We start from the raw sequence: 25,650 nt of genomic DNA on the forward strand, positions 1-25,650 counted from the left end.
CTTTGATGGAGTTGTTCCTGTCTATAAAGTTTTTTTTTGCATGCGAGGGCCCTCTAGTCTGTTCAGACTGATTTGAAAAGGGTGAGGCTTTGCTTTCTCTGCTGTCCTGCCACGGGTTCTCTTGTGCCATAGTCTGGAAAGGAGCTCTCTTCTTTCCATTTCTAATCACTGGGAATGGATGGTTAGCTCTCTGGGGCAGGGATTGCCTTCATTATGTGTTTTGTGCAGTGCCTAGCACAATGTGGCCGGAACCCTCTGGCGCTACTGCACTACGAGGAAATAACTGTAACTTGGCGATAACATGGAACGTGTCTATGGCTCTTTCCTTTCCTTTAGTGCCGTGCAAATACTAATTAGTTAATGAACACAGTGCACGTGTTCCCAGGGCTGCAGTTTGTTTTGATTTTAATAGGACAGTTATTTTACATGAAATAACTACCACACATACCTGAGGAGCGGTAGTAACGTAACAGCTGGCATTGTCAGAGCTTTGAGCTGGCATACATGCATGTGTAATGCATATTTATCTTGCATAACTAAACAACAATGGGTTTGTTTTTGTTACTCAGCTGGTCTTTTGACTCAGTTCATCTCAGAAATGTGACTGTACAGAGGGAAATGGCCTCTTCTTACTGCTCACATTGGCTCCCAGGCGGCTTTCTGAATTGTGCACTGTGACTGCAGCTGCCCAGCTAATTCTGATTCCTCGGTCCTTGATGCTGATGATACTGTTGGAAGCAGGAAAAACACAGCTTAAATTTCCAGACACCAAGGCTGAGCTTTCAGTGCCGGCATTTGGGAGAGTGGGGGAGACAAGAAAAATTTGTTTTGACTTGCAAACGAAGCAGATTTAATAGGAAAGTCACTCCTGGTGACTTAATCTGGAATGCTGAGGTGTTATTTTTAGAGTTGCTTTTCTCTCTGTTAACCACATTTTAACAAATAACAGCTGAGCAGAATGCCTGTATGGAAATCTGGCTTTTAAAGTGTTCCCTACCCGTAATACAAAATGTCTTTCTATATGACAGAGCAAAACCACTGAGATTTCCCCTCTCTTTATAGTGAATGTGTTTCCATAGTGACGCGAAACCTGAGAGTCCAGCTCTGGGTGCCTGTTTTGAGGTTGATGTTTTCAGTTTGTTTGTTTGGTGGTTGGTTTGTTTTTAGCCTGAATTAACTTCAGAGTGTGTGTGTGTACACACACACACACACACACATACACTCCATCTCTTAGTGAAACTGGACAAAGCAAGACTGTTTTGATTGAGCCAAAACTATAGAGGGGAACTGAACTGAAATCCTGACTTTAACCCCCTGGAACTTTCAGCTCAGGCCAAAAACTTGGGGTGATTCAGCTCTAGGTTTGTTTTATCTGAATCTTCATAAAGGTCTGGGTAAGTAGTTCTGCCTTTGGCCCCTCTCTCTTGCAGGGTCTGGCTGCATGCACCAAATTCTGGTTGAAGTCAATGGGAAACGAGCATATGGAGGATTTGCAGGATGTAGCTATTATAGTGAGCAAGGCCAGGATTGACTTGATCTTTCCCCAGGTGCTCTCCACATAGCTCCCAGGGATGTCAGTGAAAGCAGGGCAGGGGAAGGCTGTTTGGTTAAGTGACAGAACTTTCCTCCTGCTTGTCTTTATTCAGCTGGACTTTTGAAAGTGGATATTTTGGTTACATTTTCCTTGCCTCTGGTGTTTAAATCACTTGGCTGGAGCCTCCGGATGGATGGTGCTGTGCCATTGCCTGTTGCTAGTCTGCAGCTCTGTGGCTGGTTGGCTGTCTCCCGGCTGTCGTTTAGTGGTGGCGTCCTGGTCACCACAGTGCAGCTTAGCTTAGTGTAGGCACTGGTGCCTCTCTTGCTTCTGTGAGCATCTAAATGACTCAGGACATGGCTGTGGTTTACTGTTGGCGGGGTGATGTAGCTAAGCCCCTGTTTCCTGCAGTGTTTCTGATCATGTTGGATTGTGCCACAACATTCATCTTGGGATTTTTTTTTGAATGCCCCCAGATTTGAGTGTGTCTGGCCCTGGCGTGTTGATTCAGACCCATCTCTGCTAATGGGTAGATGGGTCTGAATGAGCCTGGGAAGCTTTGGACATCCTTCAGACAAGCCCCTGAATGCTTGGCTGTTGAGTTGCATCTTCTCCAAACTGTCAGAATTACTTGGGGCTTTGGATCTGGGGCCATCAGTGCTGTGACACCCTTTTTTGGCACTGAAGTAATTCCCTCTCCAGTCCAGTCCCGTGCAGGTGAAGAGAGAAAGTGAGTGGGATGCTGGAGAGTTCAGAACCTTCCCACACAGCTCTGATCTAGTGAGAAGGGGCAGTTCAGGGTGGTCCTTCCTTCCCCTCAGACCCTGAAACCCAAAGAGCCCTGGGTGGAAGGCAGGCACTTCTGCCTCTCTTGCACACCAGTGCTTACGCAGTGACGGTGGATGTTGCCTATGGATCCCAGCAGCTGTTGTTTTGTGGCCGCTGAGGCCTCTCCAGCAGTTCTTGCCCTAGAGAAATCATTCTAAACAGGAACGTGGCTTGGAATTCAGACTGAGGGGATAAGGCTCTGTGGCTGCCGGTAGCTGGTAATCCAGAGCAGGTGAATGAGGCCCCACAAAGGGAAACCGAGTGCTAATCCTGCTCCGGAAAGTTTTTTAAGTGGAAGGAGCAGCCCAGTTAGCCCACCAGCATGTGTCTGCAGTGGCTTGTTAAATTGTGTGTCTAATGATGAGTTGACTTTGCTCAGTGCTCATTTGATTTTCTGTGCAGCGGGAGCTACAGGTGCTCTGGTAACATGACTGAAAGGCAGTCCCTAATATCTGTAATATGCTGCTGTCATGCCCGGAACGTAGACATGGCCTCAAAAGTGCTAGCTCAGTGCAAGAGAAATGGCCTTCAGGCAAAAGCTGCCTCACCCTAGAATATTGATTTTAAATCTTTGTGTTACAGGGAATTTCTTGGCTGCGCCTCCAGATGATCAGCCCTTTGGGTGGTGCCGGGGCAGAGTGTACTGCAGGCTATGCATCCACAAATGCAATGCTGACCAGCCAGAGCAGGGATGAGGGGGAGCAGGGGGCTACGTTCAGGCAGGTAGCAGAGAATATAGCTCTGAAGCCCTGATGTCGTCCTAAGTCTGTTCGCTGAGGGACCAGCGCTTACTGCCTGGGTACTCGTCTCTGCCTCGCTGGGGCTGCTCCCAGTAGTGTACGCAGGGTTGGGCCCTTGGACCCTTTCGGGCAGGAAGTATGGTCAGAATATTCTGACCTGGGTGCTTAACAGTCAGGCTGCTCTGTGCACAGGTTAGGCCCTTAAATGAGAGTAACTTGATTCTCAAAGGTGCCGAGAACCTTCAGCTCCCATCATCTTTGGTAGCTCAGCGCCTGTGAAAATAAGGCGGCTTTAATTCCAGATATTGATGTTAGGTTGTTGGCCTGTGACTCTCTCTTACCCGATTGCAATCACCTACCAGCCTGTAGGTGCCATCTCCGCAATCCCAATAATATGAAATTTTCCTAATGACAAAACAAAAGTGCTTGGTGTCAGGTCGTCTCCCCTCCAGCTTTCTCCCTCCCCCACCAAAAAAAAAAAAAAAAAAAAAGTAGTCAGATCTGACTCTGGGGCCTGGGAGGGAACCACCTGAGAGGAAAATCTCCAGCTTATCAACATCACCAGGCACATCCCCCATTTCACTGCGGTGGAGCCGAAGGAGATGCTGTAGCATAGGGCTCTGGCATGAAATCTGGGCAGTCAAGAGGCTGTGGGGAGCGGCTGGGGGTGGATGTGGGGAGGTTAAACCCCCTCATGCAGTGCAGAACAGCCCAGAAAGCCCAGCAGTAACAAATGGAGGAGTCATGCGTCAGCTGTGTCCGGAGTCAGGGGCGGGGAGCATGGCTAGAGAACAAAAGGCCTCGTTTTCTTTCTCCCTGCCTTTCACAAACAGCCCTGCGCTGGCCGCGCTGTTCAGTGGACCTTTCCTGCATTTTCTCTGCTTCAGCTGCTTATTGGGTCACTCTAAATAACAACAACCAAAAAAAAAAAGGCAAGAGATGGTGGTTTTTTTGATTGGCTGGACTACAGTGAGACCCTCTTTGCCTTAATGAATACAGTAGCAGCATTGACTTGGGTTACCCGAGCGCATTGACCCTGCTGTGCCATGCAGATCAGTGGTGGGGCTGGGGTTTGCAGCTTTCAGAGCACTCAGGCCATAGACTTTCTATGGGGTGCTGAGGATTGTGGATATCTTTTGGGTAACCCTTCGCTAGCCGCTTCAGTGCCGTTACTTAGTGCAGGTGCAATGGCTGATCCAGACAAGGTTGCAAACGAATCTGGGTATCTAGGGCCTCGTGAAATCATCCTCCCTGTAAAGGGGGGAAAAAGCGAAAGTAGAGAGATTCTGGCTGACTTTTTAAAACAGCCCACTCGCTTTGGCTGCTGCTGTCTCATACACCAGCCTACCTGTCAGAGGTATGAGAACCAGCAGTGCCCATTGGTTTTCCGCTAGAGCTGAGTGCTCATCACCTCTGAACAAAGTCCATGTGTGTCTCAAGTTGGGCACCTGAAATTAGTGGGTGCTTTTTTTGGAAAATGTTTTGCTAATTGATTTGATGACAGCCAAGAGAAACAATTGGGGTCACCAGGGCTCTTAAAATGCTGGAGTTCTTGACTCTTAGGGCTTACCTAGACAGAGAGTTTATACCAGAGTAATTAAGATCAGAATGTAATGCTATTTAAACTGGTGCACATCCCCGTGTGGACACTCTATTTGAGTTTGTGTGGCATGCTCTGGTTTAGCTTAAATCAGTTCGGAGCAGCCACCCTTAAACTGAAATAAGTGTGTCCCCACAGGGGCTTGCACCAGCTAAAGTAAACCAGTGCCAGTTTGTGTACAGGCAAGGTCAGATCCCTTGGCAGTCATCTTCATCCGCAGAGAATGTGGCTTAGAGATGCTAACACTGACACGGAGATCTTTGGTTCCTCTCCCCAGACGCAGGCCAGGCACAGGCACTGACTTGATCTTTATTATCACTTTAGTAACCAGGTCTGCATTAAAGGCATCCAGTGGAGTGGAAGGTGGGGGCGTGTGTGGAAAAAACAGAAATGAGATTGGAATTGCACAGCTAAACCATGTTTGAACCGCTGCCAACTGACGAGTTACAAGCTAAAGCCAGTGGATTATTGAATAGGCAGCTATTTACAGAGTCGTGGAGCTGCATTGAGTGGCTGCTCTGGAATGGTGCATGGGATAGGAGAAGAATGGATTGGTCCCTGTGGAGAGGGTTGAGGATTAATTCCTCAAGAGGAGAGAAACTCCCCATTCCACTCCTGTCCCAAGAGCTCAACAGGCAGCTAGAAATCAGAGTGGACTGATTTTTAAATCACAGCAATTTAAAGCCCCAATTTTAATCACAATTTAAATCAACAATCAGGAAACCTTGATTTAAAGCATCAATTTTAATTGTGTTTTGCATTTGTACTTTAGGTATTTCCCTAAAGAGAGGTTGATTCTCATTGGTTGGTAACCATTAAAACATGTTGATTTGCAACTAATTATAACCTTTGCACTAAAATTGGTGCTGCTTTTTGCTAACCAGAAGGTTAGACTATTTCTGTACACATTTATTTAAACAGTTATATAGCTTAATTTTGGGGGGGGGAGGTTTCAGATTTTTTTTATGATAGAAAATGGTGAATGATGCGTTTCTTTCTTGTGATTTGTGTCAAGCTCTATTTGGATGGAAATTCAAATTCAATGCACAAAAGATGCACTTTAATTTGTTTATTAAATACAACTTCCTTAAATGTGCTGGCTATATAAGAAGAAAGGTGTGTGTGTGTGGTGGTTTTTTTGTTTGTTTTTTGTTTTTATGTTTGGTTTTTTTTGTTAAAATATATTTTGCATTTAAAACTAATTGGTTTATTAAACTTAAGTAAATTAAACTGGTTTCTGGTTACCATATCCTTCAAGATTTTAAAATTAATAGCTCTCATCCTTTGATACATAGTTCTTATTCATAGATTAAAAGAGAGGGGGGAGGATTTTCTTCTGCTTTTTCAATTATTTGGGGCAAGGACTCTCTTCCCTATGTGTTTGAACACCATGTGTAGCACAAAGGGGCCCTGCTCATGTGCATGCACTGCCATAACAATCACATCTGCTGGACATATTTCTATTATGTTCGAGAGAAGGCGGGTGCGGTAAGATCTTTTATTGGACCAATTTTGGTTGGTGAGAAAGACAAGCTTTTGGGTTCATGCAGAGATTTTTTCCATCCAGGTTAAACACAGAACCTTTAATTCTCTAGTTTGTCCGAGTTGATTTTAGAGATGAACAAAACTAAGTGGCAGATTTAGGTTTTGCAAAACAATAAAAGCATTGGATTTTTGTAAGCCCAATCCCTTTGTGCCCTCCCCACATTCCTCCAAACCAGGGTTACTAGTATTTTTTACCTGGCTCCCATTTTAATTATACACGTTCCTAGGTTAGCAGCAGGACTGAGGACAGATAAGTGGTTCTAGTTTTGGCCTATCAAGGCTGCGAATAGTGATGGTCAAAAATGCAGGTAGCTTTGTCTTGGTTTTCAAATCATTGCTGGGTATGGACAGGTTTTATTTTTGCCAAAAAAACAAACCCCTGGGTCAAGTACTGGCTCCCTGGGAACTGAACCAAACCCCCGAGGCATGGCTGGAAGAAGACGGAAAAATCATTATGGTTTTGATTCGTCTCTAAGTTGTAATGATGTTGTTGCATTTTGAATGCACCCGTTACTTTAGTGTCTAGACACTCCATCTCTGCACCTCTGTCTCTCTAAATCTCCTGCTCTGTGTCCCTGCTTTGGGGGTCAGCTCTACGTCATTTGAGTCCTTTGAAGTGGAGTGAGTTACCGTCGGACACTCTCTCTGTTTAATTCGATGCAGTGATACCTATGATTTTTGTGTGCTAATTGCCACCCACGGTGACATTCTGGTTCCTCTTCCTTGTGCCCTGAGCTGTGCCCGTTTGCGTGAGCAGTATGTTGCCATGCGTGGCTGCCTTTATAGATAGATTGTGGAAATGTATGCTTAAGTTAACGAGAACACAAAGCTCAAACATGGAGCAAGGGCTGAAATTGCTGTGTTGGCTGGGTGCTTTTTGTCCTGAGCTTGGGTGGAGGGAGAAACAAGCAGGGCTCAGGGTTTTTTTTATGAATTCATCACCCTAGAAAAGGAGCTCTTCCCAGAATGCCTGTCTGTCCTCGGAAGTCCTGCCTCTGGGGAGGCGTGTCTGTATATTTTTCACGTAAGGTGCGACTGTCTGAGTGCACGAGTGGCCCTCCTACATTCTTGTGTGCGAGGACATGGGGTTTGGATTAAATCCAGTGCCCCTGGTGTCTCACTGCAGAGTGCAACTGCAGTTCCCACTCTGTGTGTTCCATGTAAAGGGCCTGAGTTTCAGAAGCTCTGAGCCCCTGTGGTTCCAGCTGAAGGCAGTGGGGACTTGGTGAGTGCTGAGCACCCCTTTAAATCCAGCCCACTGTCTCCAGCTGATGAAGACACTGTGTGCAACAAAGCAGGTTTGATCTTCTTTTTTAAAACCCTTTTAGAAGTGAAACCAGAGCAGAGGAGAACTCAGGCTGCCTGCACTGCCTCGTGTCTGGAACTAAGAGGTTTAGTTCCTAATCCCCAGCCACTGACTCACTTGTGCAAGTTGCAAAGGCTCCCTTGTAACAGACCCCAGTGCCATTGGGGTTCTCTCCTACCAAAATGATGAGTGTGGATTTCAGTAACGCAGGCCAAGATGTTTCCAAAGGGGCTAGAGATTTTGGGTGTCTTAATAAAATGTCAGGGTTGGATGGGACCTCAGGAAGTCATCTAGTCCAACCCCTTGCTCAAAGCCGAACCAATTCACAGACAGATTTTTGTCCCAGATCCCTAAATCGCCCCTTCAAGGATTGAACTCTCAACCCTGGGTTTAGCAGGCCAATGCTCAAACCACTGAGCTATCCTTCTCCCTTAACCTGAGATGCCTTAAAAGGCCTGATTTTTTTTCTTTCAGGCCTGAAAATTGGGCCCCTTAAATGTGTCATGTTGGGCACCCAAAATGACTGGTCACTTTGGAGAATCTTGGTCAAAATGGAGAAAGCTGTGGAATAGTTTTCCCCAAAGGAAGGGACGGGAGCCCCATCCCTCAAGTCACTTAAAATTAGACTGGACTTAATACTGGCGAATATGTCTGCATTGGTTCCCGACAGAGGAGGGGTTCATGGGTAACTCCCAGCTCTTGATTTCAGTCAGGGGCAACTCCAGGTTTCTAAAGTCATTGAAAATCCTTTGGGTCCAGTAGCTCAGGCTGTCTCAGCTAGGGCCAGGGACTGCAATTTTCTGCTCTTAACACCTAAAGTAAAACACAATGTGCATTAAGTGTGTCAGGAAATCCTGACCTGCAGAGCCAAGCAGCTGATGGGGCAACTGGCTGCTCCCATGTCTTGGGGAAAACCTTTCTCCTCTGCTCCCCCACCCCCATTCAAGTTTAGCTTCTGGCCCCTGTTCCATACTCTTCCTGTTTTTTCCCCTTTGTAGTTACTTTTTAATAGGGCTTTGGAATTGTTCCTTGACTGAAGTGGCTCAGGGACAGGAAGGAAGGAAGGCAGAGACTCCACAGAGTTGGAAGAATACACCTCCATCTGTTTAACTTCCTGACACTGTTGTTTTAGTGCTTGAGCGATTAGCTCTCCGGGATGGAGCCGCTGGAGGCTACAGTGGGTTTGGTGCCACAGAAGTATATAACCCACAGTAAAGGATGTTGGCCCTGTCTCCGCTTCCAGTCAGTGAGACCGGAGAAGGAGACTGGGAGTCAGGATCTTTGGATTCCTTTCACAACAGCTTTGCTTTTCTGAGCCTCAGTTTCCCTATCTGTAGAATGGGGGCAGTCATGCCTGCCTTCCTCACAATGAGCTCGTGAGGAGCTGTTCAACCTTTGTGCTTTGAGAACTGGGGATGAAGGGAGTTGTGGAAGTGTGTATGTGCCCTGTATTGCGGTGTGCGTCCTCTTGGCAGTGGTGGGGCACCCACAGTTCCCATTGGACTTCAGAGGAAGTGAATGCAAGCACTTCGCACCACTCCGGGTGTGGTCCGCATCTTGCTGGGTGGAGCCTGTTGCTGTTCTCCCCATCTGCTCCCACTACCCAGGGCAGATTCAGCTTCCAAAGGACTGCGCCATCTTGGCTCCAGTGACCATCAGCTCAGTGTTGCTGAGTCTCTCCAAAGCTCATTTTCCCCCCCCCCCTTATGTGTTAACAAAGATGTAATGATTGAAACAGGGGACTAATTTAAAGCACATCTGCCTCCGTGTCTGTGAAGGCCCCATCTCATTGCACAGTGAAACCCCACCCCCAGAGAATAGACAACAGCAGGGCCTTGGGGGCAAAGTTCTAGGTCAGTAGGTATCCATGAAGTCTTCACGTCTTGTGGTGGTTACTCAAAAAGACTGGCCCTACGTGCTGCCCCAGGTGCAATTGGTGCCCTACTGGTACTTCAGATGGGTGTCCGACATTCCTGGCACCTTAAGTTGCTTGTCAACCAAGGCCCATGCTAGCAGTAACCTAGACCTGGTGTGTTGTTGTTACACAAGGCATCTTTCCTGTGTCCTTGGCCCTTGGATACTATGGGGATGGGGTTGGCTCAATAATCAGATTAGGATGATCTCTTGACCTCTTCCTGAGCATTGCACTTGAAAGGAAATGGCTTGTATCCCTGTGTGTGGATGGTAAGGGGAGGACAATCCCAAGAGGTGGCGGGAAAACGAAACTCTGCTGCTTGTATTGCTGCTCTCTGGCATTGCATGGAAACCCCCAAGGAAATCTCTTGCGTTGCTGATTCTTATTTTAGACAAGCAGAACAAGGCGGAGCTTCTGCTTTTGTGTCCGATTCACAGAAATGAAGCTGTTTTCCTCTTGCTAGAGAGGGGTTTTTTTTGTTTCCTTTCAAACAAGGCTACATGTTGTTGTGGCTTATGTAAGAGGCTCAGAAGTAACTGCAGTTCAGCCTGGTGAACCCAGGCTTCTGCTTCAGTGAATGAGTGAAACCTAACTCAGGGCTTGTGTGAACCCTGGGGGAAATGGGCATAGGTGGAACAGATTTCTAGAGAGAGCTTCCTGGCTTTCTCCAAAGGACTCCTCCCAAGTTATCAATGAGCGAGCGCCATCTAGAATGGGGCACCGGAAATCTTACTTTCACTGACCTTGGAAAAAGTCACCTACATTTTGATCCAAAGTCCATTGAACTCCATGCAAAGACTCCCATTGACTTCAATGGGCTTTGGACCAGGTCCTTAATCTTGTCTACACTAGCATTCTCAGCAAGTGCAGATCCAGTGGTGGAAGGTGGATTGTAGACAGGGTTAGATGAGATGAGGGTAAAACACACTTGAGTCTTGGCCTACTGCCACTGGAGTAGCTGCATTTATTCAGAATTGTGAGTCCAGATCTACCCTGAGGTAGTAAGAGCTCCAATGTCTTATTTTTTCCCATCTGTGTAAACAGAGTGATGGTATCTTTTGGGGAAGGATGCAAGATATCATTCACTTACGCTCAAATAATAAACAGTAATAGGCTTTAAAGCATTTGAGTTCCTCAGCTGGAAGATGTTAGAGAAGCAGAGTCATTTTATTTAATCCAGATGCTGTCCAGGATGCCTCCGTGTAAAAACAGTTTCTCTAAGCACCTCTGTCTCTGTCACCCATACTGCAGGCTGATACCTTTTTAATGACAGTTCATTACCTGTATTTACTGAGGGCTAAGTGTGAACTAATGGGCACCTGAGTTAACTCTTAGGTCTTGGTAATTGTATGTTAATTGTTTGTATCTCACCTGCAGTGGCTTTGTCATGCTCACACTTAAATTAAGTCACATACTTCGCTGCCTCCTTCACCTTATTGACTCATCTCAAAAGTTTAAAAAAAAAAACCCCAAACTTGTTTGGGAGGCGCTTGGTTTGGTTTTTGCATCGTTCTCCAGGTTGGCCAATGAGACTTGACAAAGTCAATTTCGCTTTTGCTTCTTGGCTGGTTTCATTGTGTGGTTCTCACTGCTTCCTTCTGTGGGTTGCAAACGCTGCAGGGGAAGGTCTGTTTATAAACAACTGTTTCCATTGGAATTTTATTATATATATTTGGAAATCACATTTTTTGTGTTTAGCTCTTATGTAACCTACATGTGGAGCTGAGCTTAAGGGCGGCCTCTCTTTTGACTCTAAATGTTCTATGAGGAGAAGGTCATTCTATCAAGATTATACCCTTGCTGCAGACTTGGAGCTGTGGCTGTTTGCTATCCCTCTTTATTAGACCTCAGTTTGAAAACATTGGGATTCAAAGCTCCATAATGCAGATCTCAAGCACTTTACAAACAAGATCAGGATCACGCTTTGTCTTGTAAATGGGGGGAACTGAGGCACGGAGCGGTGACTTGGCTTGCCCAAGGTCATCCAGCAGGCTAGTGGCAGAGCCAGAAATACAACCCCGGTCTTCTGAGTCCCAGTCTAGCGCTCTATCACTGAGCCACGCTGCTTCTAGCGTTTTGAACCATTTTAAAAAAATGCTCCCACTTTTCCAATCGTCCAGCCAAGCCATCTGAGGTGAATTTCTGCTTTTATGTTCCTTGTGGTGAAACTGCAGAGGAAACTTACAGATGCCTTTTCAAAAGGTCTGCCGTTTGTGCATAACTGTACATTCAACCCCCACCTAATTAAGCAAATGAGGGGTTTTTCATATGCCTTGAAATCGGAGGTCCTTTGGAAATGTAGCCATCAGAGGACGACAGGATTATATGCTGAACTAGATAAGCTGAGGCCAAACAGCCAAGCAGTTCAGAAGTGAGCACTGGTTTCTGAGAGCTGCCGCCTCTGCTTTCCCAACTTGTGCCACTTTGGGCCATATTTTCAGGGGTGCTGAGCCCTCACTGCTCGAGCTGAGGTCAGTGGGAGTTGCAGAGCTCAGGCCCATGGTGTCATAAAAACGGAGTTACTTGGGGTAAACTCCAGCTGCAAATGACTTGCCGGAAGTCACAGAGGGGGTTGGTGTGAGAGCTGGGATTAGAACGCCAGAGGTCCTGGTGCTCAGTACCACAGTCAGACTGCTACATCTCACCTCACTCCCAGTCCAACTTCCTGTTCTGTTTCTGCTAAATTGCAGAGTAGAGGGGAAATGCCCTGGGAAATATTAGTGCAGATGTTCATTTGGGCCTTAGCTGCCTCTGTGTTTCTGCTTTGTTTTGCTTCCTTAGGTTCTGACCAACATGTGCAGAACGCACAATCAGCAGGAAAAAATGGGGAGGAAAGAGGAAGCTGATGCCAAGAATAAAGACTTAATATTTGATAGAGTCCCATCCTAGCAACCCGCCAGGCCCTCGGTGCGTGCCTGTCCTATACCCATCGGACATCCGTTTACTTTGTGCGTGATTTGTGAAGAGGGTATTGCAAAAGCCATCGGGGGGGGGGGAGGAATAGCTGAATCAGGCGGACTCAGAGTGGGAAGGAAATGGCGTTTGCACATATGTGACCACGCAGGGCATTCCATCTGCATGTGATACGGAACTCGTGAGTGGGATTGATTGCTGAGTCGTAACATTGCTTTCCCTTTCAGCTGCACGGCAACTCTGCAAGTGATTCATGGATTAAATGCTGGAAATTTTGTACTTGCCAATGTGTGACTGTTTATATTGTAATTAGGTGAATTCAGTCTTCACGACTTTTCAAAATTGTGCATCAGGAATTTATAGCAGTTGAGCCAAGTTCTGCTCTTAGTTATACTAGTTTAAGGGTCTGATCCTGACGGGTACTGAGCACTTCCAGATCCCCATTACCTTTGCTGGGAGGTACAGCTGCTCAGCATCTCTTGGGATCAGGACATAAATCCAGAGTGATTACCAGCTTTACATCAGTGCAATTAGAGAGCAGAATTTGCTCCGCAGGTTAGATTATGGTGATTGCACAAGAGGCAAAGCAGAAACCCACCAACCCCATGTGTGTCACTGTGCAATTGGATAGGCCCTTTTGTGGGGCAGGATTTGGCTTCCTCTGAAGCATTTGGTGGTCACCACTCCTAGAGAATATGGACTAATGGGCTGCTCCAGTGGGAAAATTGTATGTCTGAGGGTGTAAGTTACAGGAACATGGTCTGTCTTTTTTGTGAAAACATCAACCATTTGAGACAAACCCATCTGGCTGAAGTGGTTTTTAAAAGGCATTTCTTAGCATTCTTTTTAAGTAGACTGGGCCTAAAAGTGGATGTGAGGATTTGACGGTATAATTCACACTAGCCTAAGGCTTATGCCTTGACTTCAGAAGAGCATGTTTTTCTTCCAGATGCCCATACTTAACCATGTTCCCATTTCACTGATCCCCATCTAAGGCCTTGTCTGTGTGGACATTCTTATTCCAGAATAATCACAACCACAAGTGGAGACTTTCAGGAAGAGCTATTCCTGGATAACACTCTGCGTAGGCAAGCCCTAAACTTGGAAGCTAATGCCTTGTGAAGTCAATGGGGGGTGGAGTGGAGGGAATAGTTGCTGCCATCTGTAGCTATGATGGAGATAGCTGCCTGCAGGGATTGGTTCAAGGTCGCTTGGTTTGTTGGTTTGACAGAAATGCTTCCTGCTGGAGAAGCCAAGGGACTTCCATGGCTGAGAACTCCAGGTTTTGCAGAAATCCTGGAAAGGTCCTTACCCAGCAGACCCACCACTTGCATGACTCTCCCTTCCCCATACAGAGCTCGCTCACGGGGAGCATCTACCCCAATCCAATGCCCAGGTTAAATCCTTGCAGTGCTAGTGGCCACCAGCTGGGATCTGGTTGTGTCTGAGCTGGAAGTTGGGGTTCCAGCATGGGAGCAGCTTACAGGGGTTAGATCCTGCTCCTGTGGAAACCAGGCTGTCCTCCCCACTGGATTGGTTCCTGGAGCAGCACAGAGTGTCTCCGTCTCCTCAGCAGCCAGCTCTCGGAGCCTGCTGCCTAACCCAGCTTTTCAGCTGGAATCTGGGAGCAAGGCAAAAGAGCCTCGGAGGCTGCCGCGGGAGCTGGTCGTTGCCCAGCTGGCTGGGGCCAGCCTGTTTGCTTAGTGCGCTCGACCCTGGTATTGCATCAACTTTGTGTTTCTCCTCTGAGGCGAGGGAAGGAGAGCAGCCGGCCTGGGTTAGCTAAACGATGGCGCAAGGGGTCCGCGTGGCCGCCTAGGGTCACTTTCCCACCTTTTCGCAGGCGTGTGTTATGGCTCATAAACCAGAGTGCGGTGTCTGACTGGGCCAAACCCACCCTTGGGGTGGCTCCATTGACCTCAGTGGTTGAGATGAGCCCATTGTACATCCTCCATAGGAGCTGGGGGTCTGTCGCTAGCCACATTTCCTCTTGTTCTCATGCTCACTCTCTGCGGTGCCCCAGCCTGGCTCTCTCTCTGTTGCGCTGTGTGTACTCAGGAGGGACTTGGCTGCGAGCCTCCTCCGAGCCCAGCCTGGGTAAATCTCTCCCTCAAACAGGCTTGGCCAGGTACCGGTGTCAGGTGTGTCTTCTTCATAGGACAAATGGCAGGTTTATTGTATGTCAACATGTTTCGCCATTTTGCGCAGGGAAAGGCGGGGAGGGAGGGATCCCCCAGTGTTTTAAAAGGATCCGGATAAATCCTCTTAGAGGGAGCTTTGCCTCCGCAAGCCGTAGGGAGGAAGGGCCATATGCTGCTGTGGAGCTGTTGTGGGTAATGGAGCTAAATTGGCTCATTGGACTCGAGACCTAGAGCCCAGTTCAAGGCTGCCTTGCAGCTGCCTTGCCAGCCAGAGGGGAGCATGGGGGAGCAGGCAGAAGTTAGAGCAACCATCAGAGCTACCCTAACCAGCATCCTGGATGAGGCCAGCCCTCAGGATCACTCAGACGCAAGCCGCCACTCTGCCTCCCCCCCCCCCCCAACCCTTCCTCTGTGCGGGGCAAAATGGTCTTCAGATGCACTCAAGGGCTTGCAGTTGGGCCAGTGGGTTTGATTCCCAGCAGAGCTGTAGCCCTCCTGTAGGGCCTAGGTGCAAGGCACTAAGCCCCCATTTTCCAAGTGACCGAGTGAGAGAACACAGGCCTGATGTTCAGCAGTGCCAGGGACCCACAGCTCCTGTTGACTTCAGCTGGACTTGTGGGTCCTGAGCATCTCTGAAAATCAGGCATAAGGCAGCTCAGGTCAGGCACTCGAGGACTGAGCCACTCAAAATGAGGGGGCACCGACGTAGGCCAGGTCCCTCATTTGCACAAAGGGGATCCCAGCATGTATCCATCTTACGTTTGGTGTCGGAACCCCTGACACTAGTATTTGCCAAGCACTCTAGGGTCTATAGAAGGTGCCATCGAGAATGGGGCAAAATATTGGTACCTGGATGCCATGGTGATGGGCCCATAAGAAATGGGTGGGAACAAACCTGGCAGTGGCGTCACTGCAGTGGCTCCTGTAGGGGTGGTAATTCAGTCTCTCATGTCTAGAGCTTTCTCTGCTCTCCTGTCTGTATACAGAGCCCACTTTGCAGGCTCTCCCTGTGTCTGAGTTTCCCTGCTGGATGCTGTCTCCCAAGCAGGTTCCCGGCTGCAGGTGCTGTCCCTCGCTCCCAGACAGATGGGTTTCACTGTGACTGTTTGTTATGTATGTTGTGATTGCATTGCAGAGTTCTGTGTTCCCCTGTGTGGTTACCAGAAGGATTAGGAAGTGCTCTGAGGGCTGGAATGGGCAGCAGCCCAGGCAGGGAATGGAGAGTGGATGGAACAGGCCTACATTCTGGCAGCTGGGAGCACCAGCTCCCAGGGTAAAACCCACTAGGGAGCGCTGCTGACCTAGCCCCAAATGCTGCAGAAGTGTTAGCTGCTGGGGGCATGGTTCTTGTGCTGGTCAGGTGCCTTGGGCCTGATTGGCAGAGGGGCTGAGCACTCTAAAGACAGTGGGAGCGGCTGTGTCCTGAGAACCCGAGGCTGTGCTTTTGGCCCTTGGCCCCCCTGCATTTTGAGGAGGAGGCGAGTTTTGGGGGTTCAGCCCTCCTGCAGTTTGCAGGATGGGGCATTGAGTGCCCAGCTTATTGGGCTGGCTCTCCCAGTGCTTGTGGTGCATTAGGAGCCCCCCTTACCAATACTAACTGTAGGTATGTAGAATTCCCCCTGGGTACAGCACTCTGAAGCTCTCCTTACATTAGGAGGGAAGTGCCTATAGGCTTTGCTCCTCTCCCCCTCCCCCCCCGCACCGCTCCCCCCAAAAAATCCTACCCCCCCAGACTGATGCCTCCTGATTTGCATATTTAAATATCCAAATGTCACCATCTCGGCCTCCCAGCCATTCCCTGGGGCAAAGTCCCCCATGCCATGAAGATAACGGTGCTGTTTCCTCTCCCCATCGCAGAGCTCCACACAGGAGATCGGAGAAGAGCTGGGAGACGGCGTGATCTACAGCATATCGCTCCGGAAGGTGCAGCTCCACCACACAGCCAACAAGGGACAGCGATGGCTTGGGGTAAGCTGTGCCCAGCCTCCCTTTGCCCTCTGACTACAGCTGTGATGGATTTTCTCCCCCGCGTGCGTGCGCGCACACACGCACACCTTCGCTTCTCCTTGTGCCGTCTAAGCATGGCAACAGGTGGTCTTTGGGGTGTTGTGGTGCCAGCAGGGTGGGTGCAGGTGTAAATGGACATATGCCATGTAAGCCACAGGCCCAGTTCTTAGCATGCTAGGGCAGTGTTTCCTATGGTGGCTGGTAGATCCATTCATCCTTTCCCTCTCCAGGCCTGTCGCTGCACCCGCTGTGGCATTGATTGTGCTGCATGCAGGCAGGTGGCTGGCTGGGGATTATGAGCATACAGCAGTCAGGGCCAGAGATGAAGCACCCCAGCCAACGTGGATACAGATGTTTCGATTTGCCAACTGCAGCTCCAGGGTGGGTGTGACCCCCTGCCCCCAACAGGACAGCTTGGTGAAACATGCGCATGTGTGCCTCATCCTCTTCCTGCTTTGGGCATTAAACTGGGCACCCCCATTTTGGGGTCTCCTACCAAGATCTCACCAGCCCCTGGCGCTGTGTCTGGATTGATCATGCATGGGAGAGTTCAAATCCTTGTCTGACTACTTGCCAGAGTTGGAAGGAGAAGGTGCCTGACCTGGGGGGCAGCAGGGGGAACCATGTGGTTACTTGCACATCAAGAAGGGTTTGGGGTGGGGGGATGCAGAATAGGGCCCCAATCTCCTGGGAAGGGCTGAGTGCACATTTCCCACTGAAACCTGTGGGAGTTGGGGAGCTGAACACTCCAGGGGATTTGGTGCTTTGTTCCCTGGAGAAGAAGGGGTTAAGAGCGGCTCCCTTTCCTGCTGAACAGCCTGTCTTGGAGGAAGCCAACATCCTTTTTGTCCTTCTCATACCAACCCTGCCACGGCCAACGAAAAGCCTCTCCCCTCCCCAGGAGCTGGCACGGGGCCGGGGGACCAGACAGGCCCCGCAGGAATGCAGTGCTGGGTATTGGTTCCGGCTGTCTAACGCCATCACATTCCAGTGGCAGAGGGGATGGGCAACCCCTGCATGGGAGCGCTGAGAGAAGGATCCCAGAGCCAGAAAGGCACCAGGCCTGGTTTTCCCCTCTGCCCGCGGGTGGGTGTGTCTCGTGCAGAGAGTCAATGTGGGAGCTCTGAAGGCTGTGGGAAGAAGAGGCGCCTGCTGGAGATCCTCATTTTTGCCTTCCCCCTCCTATTATTTTTTCTTAACTTTTTCTGTTTCCTGAGCTGAGCTAGGCAGGTCCAGGCTCTGGTCAATAGGGAGCCAGTGTTTGCTATTTTGTTGCCAGCCCTTGTGTCTGCTTGAGCAGGGATAGCAGATACCAGGGGTGTGGGAATGGGCAGGGCACACCAACTTGGATCCGCTTGTGCAGATTGTTCTGTCAGTGGAGGGGCGGTCTGGGAATAGGGCTGGGAGCCAGGAATGGCCCAGTTCTAATCCTGGCACTGACACCTTCTGTAGCCTTGGGTGTGTCACTTGGCCTCTCTGTGCCTCAGTTCCCTCCCCCTGTGAAGTTAGGGTAATCCCCACACCGCAGGAGTGTCATGGTGAATCTTTAGCCAGACCTGCCTGGGTGCACGTACCAGTCCAATTCTGATTCTGTCTCTCCGTGAGCAGCACCTCCCATGAGTCACTACACACAAGTGCAGTTCTCGTGAATGAATGTGCGCTGAGCAGGGTCTCCTTGCACGGAGCTTTCCAAGCACCCAGGCTGGGGGGAGACGCAAGGCCCCTAGAAAGGGGGCGAGTCTCTTGAGCCTTTTGGTTTTCAAAGAGACTTGGTTCCCCATCTCCACCCCTTGTGCTGTCCCCATCCGTGGAGCTCATGCTTGCGATCACGCTTAAAGGAGCAGGCCCATCACAGGAGCGTTGCCCTGGCCTGATCGAATGCTGCGGAAGCTCCTGTGGAAGCTACTCAGGCTTTACTGGACAGAGTCCCTGTCCACACCAGGGAAGTGACCGGCTGGTAATGGAATCAGTGGCGTAGCAAGCGCCAGCACAACGTCCGCCTTTGTCCTGTGCCCATTCCAGTGCTGCTCTGCACCACTGGAGCTGCACTGCAACACTGTCCTATAGCATCCTGAAGCGATGCTTAGCACACTACGTGTCCTGGGGGGAAGGGCCCCTGCTGTGGGGAGAGGTGGCCCTGGGACCATAGGGAAGTGATTGTGGGTGTCCCCCTTGGGGTCTGGCTTTCTCCGCTCTCCGCCCGCGTTCCTCTCTCTGTCCTCTAACGCTGTCAATCATCCCCCACCTCCAGTTCGAGAACGAGTCGGCCTTGAACCTCTACGAGACGTGTAAGGTGCGGACAATAAAAGCTGGGACCCTGGAGAAGCTGGTGGAGTATCTGGTCTCAGCCTTCAAAGGCAATGACTCCACCTACGTCACCATCTTCCTGTGCACGTACCGGGCCTTTGCCACCACCAAGCAAGTGCTAGACCTGCTGCTCAACAGGTGATGCTGTCCCTCCCTCCCTGTGGTGCCCCTAGGAGGTGGAAGTCTGTGCCCTGTCCATGCTGTGGTCCCTCCTATGCCCCCCCCACACACTCCAGACAGGCAATTCATGCAATTCTCTCCTCTATGCCATGCCTGACTCTGAGCATGGCTCACATCCCACATCACAGCTGCTCCTTTGAGGGGCCTCCTCTGGTTTAGTGGGGAGCTGCCCCCATTCCAGCCTCAAAACTTCGCCTGGGCTGGGGCCTCTTCTCTCTCACAGACTCAGTACAGGCCTCTGTGGTGGGGTGGAGTAGGGGGCACTTCTCAGCCATGCTGCAGCCTCAGGGATGGAATAGTCCATGTATCCTGTCTCCTCCCTCCCCCTCCAGAGTGGAGGTCTTTGTGTAGCCCCCAGATATACCAGCTTTGCCCTTCCCTCAACCCTCTGTGCTCAGGGTCCACCTCCTGTCGGGCTTGGAAGAGCAGGGCACATCCCAGCAGTGTGTGGAAAGCCAGGCTGGGAGAGCTGCTTCTGCCTTCTCCAGAGACTTTAGCATCCCCAGCCTTGAGTCCTTTTTAATGCTGTTGTCTGTAATTGGAGCTGTATGGCCCCCTCCCCCTCCGTAGGCAGCATTTCATTGTGCCCCTAGCGCAGCGCGTTTGCCAGGACGCTGGAACAATGGGGACAGTGTTAGCGGGAGCGCATACCAGGGAGCACGTGTACTCCCGGGATTGTCCAGGCATTGCACTGCGGGGGGGAGGGGGGATACAGGCCTTACGGGCCATGGGATGACTACAGCAGGGGGTAGGTAGTGTGTGAACCCTGCTCTTTGGGCCTGTGCTGTCCCTCTCAAAGGGTCAGGCAAGTCCAACGAGTCTGTGAAATTCCCAGAGCTGCCTTGGTGCCATTTCCCAGCATTCGTAGATAAAGCCAGGTCTGTCCCCCGGGTACCCTGTTCTGAGCATGGCCAGTGCCTGCTGCTTTAGGAGAAGGTGGCCCTCAATCTTCCATAATGCACCTGGTTGATTGTACCTTGAAATACTCTAAGAGCATCGCCAAAGGGCTGAGACACGGATTGTAACATCCACCAATGGTGTTCCTGGAAGTACACATCTGGGAATGCTGTCCAGATGTGACAGACCTCTAGGCTGTCTCAGGCAGTGCTGGTACTTCAGGGGATACACAGGGCTGCCACTTAACCCTTCTCTGGCGCCAGGCTCATGCCACAGAGACATGGGCTGCGCTGTCCAACTCTGAAACTGCAGCCGTCTCCTTGAATAAGCAGGTGACTTGCCTGCCAGATGCAGCTTCTCATTGCCTGTAAGGGTATGTGTGGGAAAGGGCAACCTGTCGTGGTTGCTTAGGGTAGTTGTCCCTGTTTGCATGGGACATGGGCCGGTCCTGTCGTCCCCCATGGTTTGCAATCCAAAGTCCTATCCTAAGGCAACCCAGAGAGTCCACAGTGGGTACTAGTTGCCCCTCCTGGCCTGGTAACAGGCTCCTGAAAGGCCTCTGGCAAGAGTGTGTGGATCTAGGTGTCTTTGGGACCCTGCCCTGTCTGAAATGCCTCGTAGGCCCCCAAACTCCATGCAGGGGGTAGGGCTCACTTGGCTGGGGGTGGGTGATATGCTGGGAAGAGACCCGGAGTGAAGGATACCTGCCTGCTCCAGCAGGGGTCGCTGTGGAGAGGCACCTGCCCAGGAGGGTGTGGTTTGACTGGCTCATTGTTATCCCCACATCAGGTATGGCAGACTGCATGTCCAGGTGAATGGGGACCACGCCAGACATGCTGTGGATGAGAGACTGGAGCTGAAAAAGTAAGCGTACCTCTGCTGTAGTGAGCCCTCCGCTTGGCACCAGGGCAGGGAGGGACTGTATCTACCTGGCCCCTCTGCTCCCTCTTCACAGATGGAGCCCTCTCCAGGTGCCAAAGGACCATCCACTCTGGGCTGTGTGCATGTGCTGTGGCATTAAGTCTAGGAGGATTCGCACACGGAGAACGCTGGGCTGAGATGGGCCAGGACTTGGATCCAGTCACAGGCTAGGAACTCTGGCTGGGTGGGTCTTGGAAAGAAGCCAGGAATAGAAGCCAGGTCTCCTGAGCCCATCTCCTGCTCTAACTGCTAGGCCATGGGTCCTCTCCTGTCAAGTCCAATTTGTTGAGCTGTAATATCCTGTGGCACCGAGTTCCACAGGTTAATGATGTGAAGCAACTGCAAGTGCATTTGCAGCTCTGTTAGGACATTTGGGGATTCTGGCTCTCGGCTGTTGGTGCGCACACGGGTGTCACTTTATGCCCAGTTTTAACAGCCAGTCTGTCCGTCTGCTTCTCCGCAGCACCATCTCCTCCATCCTGGGCGCCTGGCTGGACCAGTACTCTGAAGATTTCCGCAAGCCCCCAGACTTCACCTGCCTCAAGCAGCTCATCTCCTATGTGCGCCACAACATCCCCGGCTCGGACCTGGAGCGGAGAGCACGGATCCTGCTGGCCCAGTTCCAGCAGCAGGAGCACAGCGAGGCAGAGCCAGATGGTGAGCAGCGCTTCCGCCCCATGCCCGTGTCCCTTAGTGCTCTGTGTGGTGTGTCCTGGGCTTCCCCAGTGACTCCTGTGAGGAGAACTGTGTGTGAGGGCCGTCCGCGAGGTCTGGGTGGAATGGAGGAGGGTTAGTGGCTGGGAGGATCTCCAAGCCAAAAAACCTGCAACGTGACCAAAGCTAAATGAGTCCACCCTTCAATGAGTCCGTTCTGTTCAGCTCTGCCCTCTCGAGCCCCTCGTGCCCCTTCATGCTCACAACAAGGAGTTCAGGTTGTAAATGACCTGGGGGGGATTCAGTCTGGGGAAGGACGCTGGCTTTCCTTGCAGCGGGCGGGGCTTCCTGCAGGCACCTCTGTGCACCCTCCTGGCCTGTATGAGATGGGCTCCAGGGATGGGTGGTCTTAGGGGTGTGAGTGTGTCTGTTTGTTTGTGTATGGGGAGGGTGAGCTGTGTGTCGGGATATAAGAAGGGGAGTTGGGGGAGGGTCTGGCTGGGTTGCGGGATTTCTGTATTCGGGGAGAAGTGTGTAACTGAGGAATGGAGGGTTGTCATTTAATCATTCCCCGTCTTTCTCAGCTGTGGACCAGACCAGCTGCACCTTCCAGATAGTGGAGGAGAATGGACTGGGGGAGGAGAAGCCAGACTTCCTTGCCTTCTCCCAGGAGATGGTGGCCGAGCAGTTCACACTGATGGATGCTGTGAGTATTGGCTACTGCCTTGGCACCGAGTGCTCTGCCCATGTGCTTAGGGGCCCTGCCCGTGCACACTCTGCCTGGGCCTGTGATGTTCTCGCTCTCCTGCTTCCCCGTTCCCTGCTCAGAGTTCCCTAGGAGACCAGTCTCCAACCCTCTCTTCCAGGAACTGTTTAAGAAAGTGGTGCCTTACCACTGCCTGGGCTGCATCTGGTCCCAGCGGGACAAGAAGGGCAAAGAGCACTTGGCCCCCACCATCCGTGCCACCGTCTCCCAGTTCAACAGCGTCACCAACTGTGTCATTGCAACGTGCCTTGGGGACCGCTCCCTCAAACCGCAGCAGAGGGCCAAAGTGGTGGAGCGGTGGATTGAAGTGGCTCGGGTAGGACTGTCCTCTGTGATGCCAGCCGTTCCCCAGTGGGGTCTTTCTGGGAGGTCCCTGGCTGGTGCATAAAGCAGTGTAGCCCCGTGGATAGGGCACTGGCTTGGGAGTGGGTTCTAATCCCTGCTCTGCGACCCTGGGCAAGTCTCAACTTCCCATGCCTCAGTTTCCGCCTCTGTACAGTGGGGATAATGTTACCTGTTATAAAGCCTTATGAATGGGGCTGAAAATTGTAACTAATGGCAGGAACACCACATCCCACCTACCCTGCCCCCACTAGAAAACTAGATTTTTCCCTCCAAGGCGCCCATGGCTCAGGCAGTGTATGGCAGAGGGGGACCGAACTGAACCCCCTCATCCTTGGGTCTGGGTAAGTGGGGCTCATCTCTGACATTCCCCTGCCTTGGACTTTGATTCTGCAAAATGAAAACTCGGCCAGTGCAGTTCTGTAGAGCTAAAGTCACCTGTTCCTGACTGTGTGAAGCGAGACCCCTGTTTGGGGGGCCTAAGCCTGGACTAAGACCTACCTGAAGAAAGTTTGCAGGGAGGGGAGGGTGCAGAGGGGACTTGAGATGCTAAGGGGCCAGATGCCTAGCTGGGCTAAATCAGCATAGCTCAGACTTCAGTGGAGCTGCACTGATTTACACCAGCTGAGGATCTGGCCCTAAACACCTCCATGGCCAAAGGGGGAAGCCAAAAACTATTGCCTGGCTGCCATCTTTCGAACTAACAGTAAACCCTGCTGTCTCCCCTCAGGAGTGTCGCATTCTGAAGAATTTCTCCTCTCTCCGAGCCATCCTCTCCGCCCTGCAGTGTAATGCAGTTCACCGGCTGAAGAAGACCTGGGACGAGGTGTCACGGTGAGCGCAGCCCCTTGGGTCTCATTGCCACGGCAGGAGCATTAGCATAGTCTGGGGGTTCCCATCTACGCCACAAGCTGTAACGCTACAGTGCAGGGGCGTGGCACAGCCTGAAAGGGAATGTTTCACTTACACAGATTCCCAGGCAAATGATGTCCATAAATCCACACGCCAAAGGGGAAGGATGGGGATTCTCCCAGGGCATGCTGGGAAAATCTTCTGCATTGCCCAGGAAAGGATGCAGGATACAATCCATTGTTTTGGGGAAGTGGAAATTTGGAGAATGAAATGGACTCATGCTCTCCTAGCAGCATGGGGCTTAATGAAGATGGTTCTAGAAGGGGACGTAGGCTTGCACAAGAAGAGGGGAAGAGAGCCCCAAACAGGATGGGGAGATGGGGACACGGGTGCTGATGCCTCCTTGTTTTGCCCCCGAACAGGGAGAGCTTCCGCACTTTCCACGAGCTGTCAGAAATCTTCTCGGATGAGAACAACCACTCGCTGAGCCGGGAACTTCTCATTAAGGTACTGGGAGCTCAGTCTCGCTCTCTCTCATGTGGGCTTATTTCTGAACAGGGGGTGGGATGGGAGTTTACCCTGATGCTGCCAAAATTGCTCCAAGCTCATCCCTTCTCTTCTATCCCCCTCACCCCTGCCGCCACACTAACCCTCCTGCATTCTGCAGTGCTTCTGGCTGGGTCTGTGAGTCTGCAGTGAGGATGTGTGGAGCAATGGGGATGGGCAGTGAAGTCTATAGCAGCACGTGCCATGAGTTTCTAGAGGTCTTGCATGCCCTTTACATGCCAACTTACAGACACGGACTAAGTGTGCACACACAGACAAATTCTTTGCAACCTCTACACCCAATAGGAATGTATCTGGGAGTGTGGGTGACTTTTAAAACCCGAATGAGGATTCCCCCTGAAATATTTGCATCTCAGATGTTGCAGCCTTTTGCTAGGACATGAGTGTCAGGAAGTGAGAGACTTGAAACTGACTGGGCTATCTCAGCTGCCCAAGATGAAGGGGGGGAAAGGGGCATATGCTTTGTAGACTCCTACCCAGTTGTACCTGTCACGCAGTGTTATGCGCGTGCACATGTTTGTTGCATGGGCCAGAGCCTCTGTCTGCGTAAACCAGGGGAACTACATCAGCTGAGGGTCTGGCCCAGGATTTCCAGTGACACAGTTGCCCTTTAAGTCTGAAAGGGGCAGAGCAAGGCAGCACATTGTGAATGGCTGGTGCTGACAGCCTGGACTGCTGAGGGTGGCTCTGTTCAGGGGCTTGGGCTGCTCCCAGCTCTGGCAGCAAGGAAATCCCCAGTGAGGGCAGAAGATAAGTAGGGGAGAGGCTTGTTTATAAGAGAGGAGTGTCTGCAGAGGGATTCCCTCCCCTTATCTCCCTGGAACAGCGGTAAAGGAGCTCTGGCTGTGTGAGCCCATGCCAGATGCAGGCTGAGAGATGAACTCCTGGACTGACTCATTACGCATGCACACGAGCTGGCTTGTCGAGTGCTTGCAGCAAGCACTGCAGCAGCCGCCCACGCCTGTTAGCTGCCTCAAAAGGAAGCAGCCAGCTTGGTGGCCAAACCAAGGCTGCATCTGAAAATCTCCCTAGTGGGCCTGATTGTGCTCTTGTTCGCACCGCCATGGCACAAGAATAACCCAGCTGATGGCAGCAGCATTACACTAGTGTGAAAGGGGTGTGAGAAGTATTACTGCCTGCTTGTTACTGTCTTGCCCAGTGCTTTCATTCTGGCTCCATGTAGGGCTGGGCCTAGTGGTTCTGCACTGGAATTGCCTGGCTGCCTGAGGCCACAGGTTCAAATCCCAACATCAGAGGGGTGTGTGTATAGGATGTTGGGCACCAGGTGGCTGCTCTGCCCCAGGGGTGGCTGCATTTTAGCAGCCCTGCACATACAAAGGGCCTGGCCAGAGTCCCACTGCTCAGCACTTCTCGGGCTCAAAGCCTGTAAAACGCTGCTCTAGTAATGTCCATTTCCCTGGCAGGGCGTTCACTCGGACATTCCAGCCCATCGCTGGGGCTGAGATCACCAAATCCAGAAGGGAACAAAACATCTCTTTGAGCTCTGTGTGTGTGTACGGGGGCAGCATATCCCACCCGATACGAGTCTCCTCTTGTTTATAGTGTGAATGTTCAGCTTTAATCTCTAACCCCCAAGACAGAGGACTTGTCCACATGGGATGCTATACAGGTATA

The 25,650-nt window shown here is 50.9% G+C and overlaps 1 protein-coding gene across 5 annotated transcripts in view; it reads left to right on the plus strand.

Moving 5' to 3' along the window:
- The window catches only part of RALGDS (ral guanine nucleotide dissociation stimulator), a 104,292-nt gene that overhangs the window by 70,250 nt on the left and 8,392 nt on the right, over positions 1 to 25,650 (plus strand). For all 5 annotated transcript variants that reach the window (XM_050927022.1, XM_050927021.1, XM_050927018.1 and 2 more), the window contains 8 exons: positions 16,380 to 16,490; positions 18,781 to 18,974; positions 20,703 to 20,777; positions 21,298 to 21,491; positions 22,073 to 22,194; positions 22,355 to 22,570; positions 23,327 to 23,430; positions 23,871 to 23,955. In XM_050927022.1, coding sequence (XP_050782979.1) covers positions 16,380 to 16,490; positions 18,781 to 18,974; positions 20,703 to 20,777; positions 21,298 to 21,491; positions 22,073 to 22,194; positions 22,355 to 22,570; positions 23,327 to 23,430; positions 23,871 to 23,955 — 1,101 coding nt within the window. The remainder of the gene's footprint in view (positions 1 to 16,379; positions 16,491 to 18,780; positions 18,975 to 20,702; positions 20,778 to 21,297; positions 21,492 to 22,072; positions 22,195 to 22,354; positions 22,571 to 23,326; positions 23,431 to 23,870; positions 23,956 to 25,650) is intronic.

Source organism: Gopherus flavomarginatus, chromosome 17, assembly GCF_025201925.1.
Source record: "Gopherus flavomarginatus isolate rGopFla2 chromosome 17, rGopFla2.mat.asm, whole genome shotgun sequence".
NCBI classification, from domain to species: domain Eukaryota; kingdom Metazoa; phylum Chordata; order Testudines; family Testudinidae; genus Gopherus; species Gopherus flavomarginatus.